Genomic DNA, 14,666 nt, shown 5'->3' on the forward strand with positions numbered 1-14,666 from the left:
TCTTAGCGACCTATCCAGTCCTTCAATGATGAAACCTTACCTGTAGCTAGGTTCTTGATGAATAAGTACTGTTATTATTGTATATTTATTATTACTGTTATTATTATATTGGTAAGGTCATTTTTTTCAAGAGCAAAGTGTTGTTAGGTACCGTAAAAAAGAAGATAAAAAGTAAAATGTTGGGATTTTCTTATTCCTTTCGATTGGGAGCCGCTTTCTGTTTAGCTGACTTCCTGTCATGAGCCACCTGGACCACAATGGGGAAGTTCCTTTCTGTTCTACAGTGTTGTATGTCACATTCGCACGCAAATTCCCTGACATTATGATGTAGCTTGAAAATGAAATGCTTATGTGATGTTGTGAATGTTTGTTGATTTAATCCGTTGATTTATTTGTCAGACGAGTAAAAAGGGAAAGTATTGTATATCTAAAACAGGGAATAACCGCAACCAATTATTTTGATTGTTAAACCACATGTCATACACGTAAGTACCGGGTTGAATCAGGTCTATGTTTTAGCATTTATGGAAATAATGCCATTTATTTTCTGAGCCTGTGATGAGCAAAACTGATTCAGCATTGTGATACGTGTGGTATGGCATTTCGCAGCTCAAATTGCCTTGGCCAGCAGCTTTGTTTTATTTTCTCCAATGTGGGTATGAGCCCCTATATGTTTCTTCCTCTGCAGTGGCATTTAATGGCTTGCTCGACTGAGATTTTTTTTATATCCCACATTTGCTTGTCTCTGATATCATTATGCAAATAATGACTATCTATTGCTTCCTGGTAGTTTTTCCTAAGCTCTCTTACAGTATCAAAAAATAAACAGATTTCATGACTCTACATTAACAACATTTGGTGTCACTTTGGTAGGTCTTTCGGCGAGATTGTTGAAAAAAGTAGAAATTACTCCAATTGTATCCACAACTAGGCTGAGACAAGTTGGGGGTTGATGTGACGTAAACAGATAGATTGTTGTACAAAGGCGGCCTTGGCCATACATGGTAAAAAAGGCTTTTCTGATTTATAGAACTACCTGATGACAAGACAAGTTTGGAAGATATACTGTTCAGTGTTTTTCTAGAGGAGAAACATCTGTTCTAATCAGGAAAGCCTAACAACCTTCTATTGTAGGTTGTGTCTGACTGAAGACAATGCAAATAATGCTAGAAATGAACTACTTGGATGTTTTTGGGTGCAAATACTTTTTGATCATTCTCCAAATGCACATTTGTCTTAGCTCATGGCATTCATCTGTTATTAAAACTAGACATGCAGGCCAGATAATTTTGCAACAGATCAATTTAATTTAGACAAAGGTTTTCAAGGTGGTCTATTGAATATGATCGTTTCACACTGAGGAATTCTCAACATTTAAAAAATGGGAATTGGTATATAAATCATTTAAATATATTACAAGCATAATTTGTTAACTTTTCTAATGACTTAAACATTTTCATGACAAGCCTTCTAAAAAAAAAGAAGGCTTGTGAAAGAAACTGGTGGTGTTCGTGCTACATGTTCGAAAAACATCACAGGTGCCTTTTGACACTCAGGTCTAATGAATGTGAATGAGGTGTCATAGTGATTCAATGGAAATATGCGCTGAGGCTGTTTATCTGTAAAGGATGAGCACAATGTCAGTAAGAATAATAAGATGTATTAACCTTTTGACCTTAACACCTGTATGTTGTCTGACTTGACCCACTTGCATACGTTCAGATTGGTGAAATTACTTGGTAATCATATTGATAGAATATATATTTTTTTGTGATCAGTTGTCGTATTGACCGCTGCACTTCCGGGCTAACACTTCTGGTCACCACTTCTTGTAATACTATCATCATTTTGAAATCATTATTTTTCATGATATAAATAACCTTCTCAAAAACTGGTTCAGCTAGAATACGGTTACTTTAGGGCTACCCACAATGGAGTTGGTACAAAGGAATAAAAGGTTCTAGTTAAAGTTCTAAAGGCTAATGACTTTGTTTATGGTTTGGTTTCGTTGTTTCGACATCTGCTTTGTGTTTTTATGACTTACAAGTCACTTGTAACCTTTTCTATTGAGCCAGTCAATCCTAACATATGGTGAGGATAAGCTGATTTTAGCATTTTATACAGTTGTCTTTATGTATGTTTACTTTCTCCATTAACTTTAAGGTCCCATGAAATGCCACCAGGTGTGAGTGTGATTAGCCTTACAAGCCGTTTTGGAAATCTGTCTCTTATGACATCACAAGTGGGAATATCCACCTAGATGTGTGACGGATAGATGAGCAACGTTTGCGAGGCTTATCACACTGGAACCTGGTGGCATGTCATGGGACCTTTAAACGTCTTACATGAAATGTGTGATTTGGTCTTTAATCAGTAAATATTAACGTATGTTTTTATTCATTTTTGGAATCCTTCCACCATAGTTGCTATTGAAAGTGGAAATTACAAAGGTCCGGATTGTATTACCCTGTCCAACAGCACTGTTTATTATTGTGATAATTATAATAATTGTTATTTTTCGTCTTCTGAAACAATTACTTTTCTTGATATATAGCATAGTCTTATGGAATGTAAGGAATCTGGTGATGTCCTTCATTTTGGACACATTCATTGCATAAACATTTGAACTTGATGGACAGTGCAAGCATGTGATGTGTGTTGAAGGCAAACAAATTGTGAGATGGACTTTAACCCTGCCACTTAGCAGTACCCAAATTGTACGACACATGAACTGCACTTCATTTCATTTGAACAATGTAGCTGCCGCCGGCAAACCCATTCAAACAAGCACCATGAACATTCAGAAAGAAAAAGAGCTCAATATATTAAAGCCATTTTTGACAGCTGCGTTGAGCCAGATAGCAAAGGAAAGCTACGCTATGGTTGCCCACTTAGTTATATCAGGGTGATGAGGTAGAACAGTTGAAACGGCTTTTTATTAGGGCTTTGACTTTTGCCCAAAAATCATATTTGAAGTTTGTCTGTTTATTAATATTAATATTCGAATATATTCGAATATTTATTCATAAAATGTTGACCATTAAATGCCTTCAGTAAGACCTGGATTGGGCTTCGCAAGGTTTGTTTACCGCGTTGCTATGGTTACCGGTCTTGTGTGTTCCAACGCAAGGCCGGTAAACGACATGATAAAATTGCTTAAGATACAGCAATTCCAACTATGAAACACAAAGTAATTAATGCAGGAGAACGAATGTTTCACATGGTGACGTGGGCTGACGTGACGGGTGTCTCCGTTTCAATTCAATTCAAAAAGCTTTATGGCAGGACAATTGTTGTGAACAGTATTACTGATGCATTATTGATCTTTATTTTTTACACCTGATGGAAGTATGTTTCCTTTCCCTACGAGAGTTTTTAAAACAAAAAATATTTAAAAAAGAAATATATATATATAGGGCGGGGCCCTATTGTTGTAAAGTAATCAGGGCCAAATTTTGGTTCCTGAAATGCAAAAAGCACATCAGAGTGGTGAGCGAGTAGGATAGATTATACATTGGAATATAAGAGAGCGAGGATGCTACAGTATAGGTTAATGAGAGAGAGAGTATGCCTCAGTATACATCACAGCGAAAGAGAGAGCACCCCACTGCATCCCAGCTGATCATGACGTGGAGGGGCTCTCCATTGCCCCTAATGGCAATGGAGAGCCCAAAAAAAGTCAATGCAATGCTCGCTGTAATAGTTGTGATGTGAAATGCATAGCTGACCATGCAAACACCTCTAAGATTAGGAAACAACTGCTCAAACGCAACATATATTTTAAAGGAGAGGAGTGTACCATATTTGATATAAATGTTTGGTACCTATATCGGTCGAAATGTGACCAGTACCCACCCTACCGGTAACCATAATGTTGCGTGAATCTGGACATTTTTCATTTACTTGTATTGGCGGACTTGTCGGATAGTCCACAGATGAACATGAAAATCCAATCGTCGTAAACTTGTGGATGAGGTTGTAATGAGATTTTTAGAGAGGATATGATTTATTTGGAGCTCCAGCTCTTACAAATATTTGTTTAGAAGAAATGAGAATCTTACTGAAAAAAAGCCAGACAAGAAAGATGAGGAAGTTAGCAGGAAATGGATCGTTAACTTAAATGAGCAATGAGAAGGATATCAAAAAAACCCTTTTTAGTAGTATTAATTTTGTTGTTTTATTAAATTAGAAAAATATATAATTTACGTAATTTTTTCTCTCATATCCCACACAGGAGAATAAAAACATTTATTTAATTGAATGCATGATTTACATCTTACAATAATTTAGGCATGAAGTCATACGGTAAGACAATACAGCACATTGTGCAACAATTTGTGTCCTTGTATTGATATTCTGTTTATTATGTTGTTATGATATATATATTTTTTTCTATTAACTTCTATAAACAAAATTTCAGTTGCATCTCATAAGTCCTTCAAATTAATTGGAATTTGTTTTGCTGAGTCAGCCATATGTGGCCTTGGGTGATTTGTGTGTGTTTTATTAAGAGAATTGTGTCAATCCGGAAGATGGCAAGTTTTGATTTTGGTTACAAGGTTGAGGCTCCCCCCAAGATAAGGTCAGGGTCCAACTGTGTCAGCAGCACTGATTCTGAAGCACTGAGCAGCGTTAGTTCAACAACCCTGGGATTCTGCCTCAGATGGAGCGGGGGAGGGGGGAGGACAACCGGCGAAATAAATTTGGAACTTCACTCTAGATAAATTCCCCTGTAATCTGCTTTGTGTTTTCTGTCTAGGTTCAGTGTTGGATTAAGCATCTTGAATCCATCCAATAATTGTTCCTTTTTTTATTGAGTGAGATCTGCTGATGCATTGCGCATTCATTATTGGAACCACGGGCTGTTTTTCTGGTTCTTGGATAGATTTAACTTCCAATTTAACCCCCATGATTTTCTCTACCCTTAATAACTCAAGTTACTCTTATTAAAGAGTTTGAGTGAACGTGCCTGATGAATGCATCAGTTACATTCTACAGGGTGTCCGCGCATCCTTAAAAAGTCTTAAATTCATGTTTCTAAATTTAAGGCCTTAAAAAGTCTTAAATTTGTGACAAATGTCACATGCTGGTCTTAAATACTGTAACTCAAGGTCTTAAATTTGTCGGGGCAGGACTATTTTATTTATTTTTTTCTCTGGGAGCTTTTCAGGAAGGACATGTAGAGAGGCTTCTTTCTTGAAAGCTGCATACATAAACGATTATTTGCGTGCTTGCTAGCTAATCTGCGACAATGGGTAGGTGCAAATTCAAGGACAGTTGGCTGGAAGATGTCAGTTTCCTAAGTTGGCTTGCGTCTATTGCCAACCCCCACCATTGCGTGTTTTAGGTCTTAAATTTCATTCAAGTTGGTATGAAAAAGCTCTTAAAAAGTCTTACATTTGAATTGCTGAAACCTGCAGATACCCTGTTCTAGGGATGTCCCGATCCGATATTTGGATCGGATCGGCCGCCGATATTAGCAAAAAAATGCATATCAATATCGGATCGGACTGCACGGGAAAAATCCCGATCCGGACTCCCGATCCAGTTTGTTTTCAAAACGCCGGTCCGTGTTTTCGAGCGCACCAATGTAGGTAATCCATTCCAGTTTTTTTCAGCTTTTCCCCCCAAATCCGGTCCGCGTTGTTCAGCACACCTAGCGCACACTGTGTGTGTGGTAATTTGACTATTTTCTACTCAGGTTTTGTGTGTGTTGCTTTTATATATAATGTTATATTGTTTACAATATTGTTTACACTCTTGTTGTTCAAGAACAGAGCACTGATGCCAATTCAGTGTGTGTTTGGTAATTTGACTATTTATTATTTTGTCTATTTTGTGTTTATTTAACCCTGAATAAACAGGTCAGCTTCTCATTACCAACTATTGTGGATTATTCAAACTAACCTAATTAAGTTGGCTAGTTGTTCTTAAGAGTAAAACCCTTTTCAACATGAGTAGTATAAGTAAATATCTTTAATCTTTAATACATGCTTGGATCGGCCGGTATCGGTATCGGCCGATGCTAAAAGCTACAATGTCGGTATCGGATCGGAAGTGCAAAAAGCTGGATCGGGACATCCCTACCCTGTTCTAGGTAAATGCTCAGGGGGGCACTATGATGTGGCTATGGGTGCCTTCTTGAGCCCAACCGATAAAGGATTTTTAAGGCCGATACCGATACAAATATTTGGTCATTTAAAAATCCTATATTCCGATATGTCGGTCGATATATATTTAAAAAAGAAGTTCCAGAAACGTGTAACAAAACATGAAAACAGATTTACCTAACATTGGTTATTTGTAGTTGTTGATGCATCCTCACTAGAATAATTAGGTAATGCAGTTTAAAAATAGAGATTTTATTGTATTATTGCCAGAAAAGAACATCAAAATATATTAAAGTTCTGATACATAAAATGCATAAAAATACCAACTTAAGATATGAAGCTCAAAGTCCTTTGAACAGAAATACAATAACCAAATATATATATATATTTTTAAATATTAATTAATCAGCCATTATAAATGCTGATATCGATAGTTTGGAATATGCAGATAATAGGCAGATAATATCGGCCCGTCGATGAATCGGTCGGGCTCAACTGCTCAAGTGCCTTCACAACTGAAGCGTTGGCTGGTTCCAGTCCCTGGAACGTTTCCTGCACAGGATGGTTTGTTTGAGGTAGTGTGAATCCTCATTCATATTACGGTGCAGACCAGACCAAAAACCCTGGTCCGGTCTTGGTCCACTTCCAAGTGATTTCTGGTTCGGTTTGCTTTAGGTGTGAACGTGATCCTACCTAACTACGGGGAAGCAAACCAAAAAAGATTGTAGATTGGTTCAATGTACACATTTGCCGCAAGCTCAAAAAGTAAAAAACATATTGTGTCATGCCAGTCATGGTCAGATGTGGTGCAATCAGAAGGGGCACTAATCTAAATATAGTTGGACGACTACATAAAGATATTAGTAAATGATTGCTTGCTGTCACTCACAAAAACACTGATGTTTTTTAATTATTCAGTGAGAACAAAAAGTTGTTCCATTTTGACTGTCCGCAAGAAGCCAACAATGTTTGGTTCTCCTACCAAAGTCCAGGGTGAACGCTAACTGAACCAAATGAAAATGCAAGAAGTATCAACTTATAGTATCTGAAATATACGAGCCTACCTAACTATCTAGCTAGAATTAGTGGAGTCTCTGTATGTCTGTCCTTCAATTTTCTCGACAACCGATCATCCAATCGACAACGCGTGTGAATTGCTTAGGTCCGTACAAAGATCAGGAGAATCAATGCTGCGCTGTCATGGTTGTGGCATATATATCTTTGGGCCCAAATTGCCCCAAAGAAAATATTTTAGGCAGGTAATTGCTATAGAAGCAACGTTTTGATTCTCAATCTAGGACGCAGGATATTTACGTTTATTTTGGATGATACATCTCTACCAATCTGTTGAGTACTCTGAAAATGGCAGCGTTTCGCCATAAAAAAATCCCTTGATACAGTCTAATGAACAAGCCCTACTGTGTTGTGCCGACTAGCTTCCTTCCAGCTGAACCATGTACCATTTAAAAACATGTTAATTTTTGCCTGAGGTGTTAAAGCAGAGACAACAGTGTCTCTGCTTTTTTCCCCATTTTAAATGCTGAAACGGTTCAATTGGTTAGAAAACCAAGTGCTTTGTGGAAGAAGTCCACAAAGCCAAGTCAATAGCTTTCGGATCGACTCTTGGTCCGAGTTGGACTCTGTTGTTGTAAAGCAGGTCACACACCTGTCGAGCTATGGAGCCCTGAGGGTTGTTGCTAGGGTGGTTGTCAACTCTGGGCCTTTGCACCTTAACTGCCTAAACATCGAGTAGGGGCCGGTGCCAAAAGTTGAAATGGATTCACTGTTATTAAAGTAAATTTCTTGCAAGTCCATTGATGTCCATTTGTTTTCCTCCCTAGGTTCCGAAGAGGGATGTGGAAAGATTATTCAGCGCTTCCCTAAGAAGGACTGGGAGGGTACAGCGTTTCCTCAGGGTGTGGAGATGGTGAGTAATGGCATCCTATCAACTCAATACAATTCAAACATTCTGAAATGTTTTCAGAATGCCCATTAACCTCACCAATTCCCATCCTACTGTTGTCATTGTATTTATCACATAAACCAATTGATTGTTAGACTGATTTTGCTATCAGTATGAATCATGAATCCTGACTAGTGCCTAACCTCACATGAACCATCTTTGACCACTTCCTTTGTGATATGTGATAACTGGACAACAGCGTCTCTGTAGTGCAGTGTTTGCGCAGTACTATCGTGGTTAATTGTCTTCATCTTCCTGTCTGCCAGCACTACCAACTTCCTCCGCTGTAAATGCTTCGGTATGACTCTGTAACGGATAGAACAGAACGTTTCCTACTTTGTAACCAAGTTCTAAAACAATACTTGTTTTTGATTTGATGTTTGAGTTTAATTGAGCAATGATCTTTTAAGTGAGTTGTTTGTTGGGTGTTTTTTGTTTAACATGGAATGAGCGTTTGGCCCCCCCAAAGCCTTCCAGTATTTCAAAGACACATGTTTGTCCTTTAGAGCATGTGGATCAGATATTGGCATTTCCTGTTTCAACAATATTTTGAACGATTGTGTATTCAAAAGTAAATTTTATCCTCTTCTGACTTCTCTAATTGGGAAAACCAATTTTTTTGCTTCGTTCCTTCCCCTATCTCTTTACCACTGCCCTGGCTGTCTTTATCTTCCTAATAAGGAATGTGAGGTCTCATTTAGGCCCCGTCCACACAAAGCCGATTTCATGGCGAAACCGCAAAGGTCTTGTACGGTTCGGCCTTCCGTCCACACGAAGCCGGCGAATCCGCTGACCGAAACCGTAAACTTCTGAAACCACCCTCAGAGGTGGTTTCAAATCTACCCGGTTTCGTTTTGGATTCGTGTGGACGCCTGAAACCGACTGAAACCGTAATCCATGACGTCATCGCCACACCCCTCGACCCTCTAGCCAATGACTGTTGAGCCCGCGGAGTCTCACCCTTTATGCGCATGCTCGCCTCCTCTTCTTATTTATTTTTCTTCTGGATTTCCGTAGCAGAAGCAGCGCCTCTTATGGGCCTGGAATGTGTACTACAGCGTTTCTACAGATCTACCCGGTTTCGCTTGACTCCGTCTTTACGGAGATACTCCGAAACCGGATAGATCGAAACCGTAACTCTCCACTTGATATCTTGGATTGATTGGAGGAATATTTCAACCTAATCTGGTCAAGTATTAGTAATGTGGATATGATGGCCAAGGAGACTGAGGTGTTAATTTTAAATGTGTTCGTATACAATAGGGTTATTTAAAATTGAATTGTATTAGCTTAAGTTCTGTTTCCCCTATCTCTTAACCACTTTTTTATTCTATCTATAAAAAAATAGATTTTAATAATATTGACAGATTTGCAAAGCACTTTACCGCTTGACCATTTTTGAGTCACTCCATACTTTTACAGCGTATTTGGCTTTGGCATATTTTTGTCAAATGATAGTTAAATAGAAACTAATTAGCCTAAATTTAAACCAAAATGTAAGTTAAATGGAGTTTGAAGATCTTACAAAGCCAACTTGTTACATCATTTGGTTACAATCTCCATTCTCCAAGACTGGTAGGTGCAACAGACCGAATTCATGCTGGGGTGAGAATCCAAGGTCTTTTTACGTCATCGAATGATATGTCTATTGAGGTCGACAGATTGCCTAGGAGACCGATTGCTTTCCACTAACGACCATTTTGTTCATTACCGTAGCAATATTTCTGAGACGGTTGTGGAGTAGGAATGTTTCATAGCATGTTTTTATTGGATGATGAATGAAAATCGATTTTGTGGGTTGTTTTATGGCATTTAGGAAAAAAAATCAACATATTTTCTTTCCAGGGTTCTGTTTTTGTAGTGGTTAGCAAGTTAAGTGAATGTCGACCCATACTGTACTATCGACCCCTACTGTACTCTAACCAATGTTCGAGTTTCCCCTCTCAACCACTGTTTACTATGATGCTGATTTTAGCTACAGGACTTGACAAGGTACCAAACCTACGACCATTCTGTTTGGGTCGAGCTAGGGAAAGAACTGATGCGCACTGGAATGTGAACAACAAAAATAACAGCAAACATGCAAGTTCTTTCTGCCATGCCTTTACTATGCAGCGTAAAAATGCCACTGAGGCGTGCTTGATGTTTTTTTAAGGGCCTCAATGATGCCTTGTCAATTGAAGGAGTATTATGAAAGTTTGATGACACACTGCAATTCTTAGCTGTCTCATCTCTGTCTATACGGCTTACTGTGGTGTCGCCACACAGTAATTCTTTTAGAAGTTTTGATGTGGAGCCAGCCTCTGTTAAATATAGAAATAGTGCCTGGCGTGAAGCCAAATCTTTCTGCTTAGTGTTTGCAGATGTTTCGGCGGGCCGGTGTAACTGTTGGCCTGTGTGTCCCTGTGGGTTTGTTCTGTATGCCTTCGGCTGGGAAGATCCTCAGGCATACATTCTTGCATGTGTCAAGCTGAAAATGAATTGAGATATATTACCCTACACACAAATGCACAGAATGTACTTACCATTGATGGAGTATGTTTTTTGGTTTTATGATTTATAATGTACAACAACCCCTCATTTCCTTTGTTTCAATTTTTGTTGAATGATTGCTCTGGGATCAAACAATATGCGCATGAAAAATAAAGAATATGTGAACACTTGCTTCATAAAGTAAAGAAGGTATTTAAGGAAACTATAGAATTAGGATAGGGACTTCCTGAAATGTGCCTACTAAGTGGCATACGACAACCTTTTGATGTGACAAATGACCAAGTATTCCATCTTGGAAGGGTTTAATGAAGATACGCCATAGTGTTTAAGTGACCCACTAAGCAGTCTGTGTTTTGGCTTTGTTTTGGGTTGGTATGTAAACCATTATTTTCTCCACTCCACAAAGAAATGACTCATTTACAAACACTAAGGGATACATCTGTAGAAAAAAAGCAGTTGGCGGTCACAACAGACCCCCAGCGAACTAAATAATCACAGATGAAGAATGCACCAAGAACAGCATTTACAACCAGCCAGGAAAAATGTGTTTCCAATCTTTCCAGGCAAGTGACGATTATATGAACACGCTAGACTCTTGTCTGCCATGGAGAGGTTTTAGAGGTCAATACATTCCTCCTGTACTTTATGAGTAGGGCTTTCAAGGGCTAAGGCGAAGGAGGAGTTCATCACACATCACACACATCATGAAAGGTCAATGTAACTGTTTCATTTGGTATATAGAAAAACTGAAAAAAAAAACTCAAATGATGATATTATGTCTGCTTTAAAGCTTACATCTTGAGGATTATCTTATTTAAACAGGTGATAGTTACACAATGTATGCAACGCTAGCCATTGAATAAATTCTGCCTATATATAACAAACATGGAGGTCACCTAGGGATGGGAGTCGAGAACCGGTTCCGTTGTACAACTTGTTCCAAATTGTCAGATCCAACAGATCCATATGCCTCCGGGCTTATTACTTCCTTTTAGCGATTCCAGCAACTACGGGTTCAAACGTGTATTCAAGAAAAGGAGTACTCCTCAAGCCAATCATAAACGATTACATGTGATGTCGTTAAGTAAAGATGTACAACCACAAAACAAATACAACTTAAATCAAAATTAGGATATGTTTAATTTAGAGGAAACTATCGCAGAGGTTTAGAAACATAGATTAAAAAACTCTTACAAATACAAACAAGTGCTAAGAGCCTGTTTGCTGAGATTTGGACCGTGTATTTGATTCTTTTAGGGGTGTTTACTGCATCCCTATTCTCGACTCAGCAACAATCGGTTACAGAGGGTGATTATCCGATGTCACATCTGTGACATCGGATAAAAAAGTTCAACATCAGGATAGAGCCTGCAGACATTGTGCTTGCAGACTCATTCTTCATGTCTTTAATAAGGTTGGGTCAATATTTTTCAGCTTGTCAATTCAGTTAACAAATTATTAGTCAAAATGAAGTCTGCAGCATAACAGAATTAAACCTCCCCTAAGATGTTAAAAGGAATCTGCCCATGCCTTTTAGAGGACTGGAAAATCAATTAGGCCAAAATTAACACAATTATAATGAGCTGATTTACTGAATCTGTGTGTGATAACAGTCTATGCCTACGTTGTGCATTTCTTACAAATAATAAAGTAATGATATCTATACAAAAGCCTATCTTGGTTTAAACAATAAATGCTCTTAAACAGTAAACTCTTGAACCCTAACCCTTGTTTTTGCTACATTATAAAATATGGACAAATGTAATGATTCAGTCATCTGTGAAAAAATGGTTAATGATTTCCATCTATCATGTTCATATTGTTTTCTGTCTTTAGTTTTTGCATTGCCTTTAGTTTTTGCAGTTTTTGCATAACCAATGGACATTTTTCATTGGTTATCGCATTCTTGCATGCCATTTTTTATTTCTTTATTTTGGGATTTATTTAATATTATATTTAGTACTATATCCTGAAGAAAAAGATTTTGAAAGTCCATCATTGTCCATTTTAAGACCTAACCCTCTTTGTGGTATGTGTATGACATTATTATAGCAACACACTACCATTTATTTATCTGCTTACCATCAGATAACAAGGTAACCCAATGCTATGGTGTACTTATCCTGGTTTTAATGAAATTGAATATATGCACAATTATCTCTAACCTTACCCTTAAACAAATAGCTCCCTTAGGATCAACCTCCACGGATGAATTTGACCCAATTTGACGAGACTGTAAACATTCGTGTAATTTCTCTTGTCAAGAACTGTGTCCTTTTAAACTCTGCTTTTCTGAAATCCCTGCTGTAATGAGGAACATAGCATGTACTTCCAGGAAGGATGCATGAGGTATTCAAAAAATGTGTTTGGGTGTTGGAGTTGAGTGGGTATGAAGGAATTGCCTGTGAGTGTCATCTCCGCAGACTAAACGGCAAACTTCCAAACATGCCTTATTATGAAGTCAACTACTTTGTCTCGTTTTCTTGACTTTGGCCTAAAATGAAAGCAAAACATTGTTTGACTCTTGCCTGCAATATTGTGTCTAGCTAGGTTCAAATTCAGTCTAGTTCAGGATGAATTCCATGCACCATGTTTTGTGGCTGTTGAGTTTAGCCATGCTTATTTTGGCCGGACAAAATTGGTATTGAAGTCTGTATCTTATTGCAGTGTTAATCATTGATCATTGATGTCAAAGTAGGTTTTCTTTGCCAGACAACAGGCCTAGGAGGTGAAGGGTGTGTGTGATGTGATTGTATGTTTGGGTACAGTCCCCGGAGTGACTATGGACCAGACATGTCCCAATGCACGTCCTTCTCATGGTGTTTGTGCATTCCAAATACCAGGATGCAGGCCTTGCCTTGCGGGGGGGATAATAGGGCCATCTGTTTGTCAGGAAGATCCACACATGATGAATCGCTTCTAGCTTTGCTGCTGAAGATAAACAATCCTGGAAGCAGACTCAAAACCGTCTCTTAGTCTAAACTTTCCGTGCTGTGAGCTGAAGAAGAGTGAGCTCACAAGGCTGTGGAAATACACAGGGAGGATGAGACCAAGCTCTCTCTCTGTTTCGTTTAGCATGAAAATGTTTTCTTTTAATCCGTTTTGTGTTGTTGGAGGCTGACCTTTTTCTCTCACACTCTACACAAACAGGTTGTTTTTTCCTGGTGTGTCTTCACAACATGTGACGGTACCAAAACGGAAATGATTCACAGTAGCGCTACCACAGTTACCAGGAGTCTAAACAAACCTCAACAATGACAGTGACCAAGGGCCACCTCTCTTCCTGAACCAAAAACATCCAGTGGTGGATCAGAGCCAGAAGCCGGTGGGGGAGTCGGCCTGAGATTTGGCCCCTTGGCCAAGCTCTTCTCAGTACCCCCCTTGTACGCTGCACACTTCCTCCTCGTATCACAGCTGGTAGTTCCTGAGAGAGCCACACTACCTGGCTATTGGTCGGTGCCACCCGTACTAGAGAAATAGTGCTGACTGCCTCGTATTCCAGGTCCAATGGCTGCTGACATGCCGTGCATTCCTTCCTGTGCTAGATGACGCCTTCTTTAAGCATGTGTTTGGAATGCCAAGACTGCTCTTTTTGACACCGCCTGCCAATAACTCATGCTTTTGTACATCGCCGTCTGTCCCAAGGGGGGACTGGATGAGGGGGTCTTTAGCAGTAAATGAGTGAAACCTTTTTTCTCTCTTCACAAAAACTGTTCCACATGTTTATAATAGTATCCATGTTGTTGCTGTGATATATGCATCACTGTACATACCTGCATATCAGTTGTATGAGTCTTGGCTCATACAACGTTGGCTACTTGGACAGGATCATGTTTTTATCTGATAATTACATTTTTTACAGTGTACTTATGCTTGCTTTTATCCAGATCTGAGCTTATCTGCCATCAGATGCCCTAACCTATCAGATGATGCTAACATACAAATTCTGATCTGTGAGACTACCGACACAGTACCGTTAACCATACTCTCTCAACAATCATATAGAAAACAACTGAAAAGGTTACCATGGTGGGTTCATATGTGCAGTAGAGAAGGCGAAGACCAGAGTTCTAAAAGAAGGGGACTCTCCTTGGTTGGGC

The 14,666-nt window shown here is 38.8% G+C and overlaps 1 protein-coding gene across 1 annotated transcript in view; it reads left to right on the plus strand.

Annotated features, from left to right (window-relative positions):
* Positions 1–14,666, plus strand: part of sbf2 (SET binding factor 2) — a 95,449-nt gene that overhangs the window by 2,730 nt on the left and 78,053 nt on the right. Inside the window, 1 exon segment of the mRNA XM_030376139.1 lies at positions 7,952–8,037. Within this exon segment, the coding sequence (XP_030231999.1) occupies positions 7,952–8,037 (86 nt within the window).

The sequence above is a fragment of the Gadus morhua genome, chromosome 14 (genome assembly GCF_902167405.1).
Source record: "Gadus morhua chromosome 14, gadMor3.0, whole genome shotgun sequence".
Classification (NCBI taxonomy): domain Eukaryota; kingdom Metazoa; phylum Chordata; class Actinopteri; order Gadiformes; family Gadidae; genus Gadus; species Gadus morhua.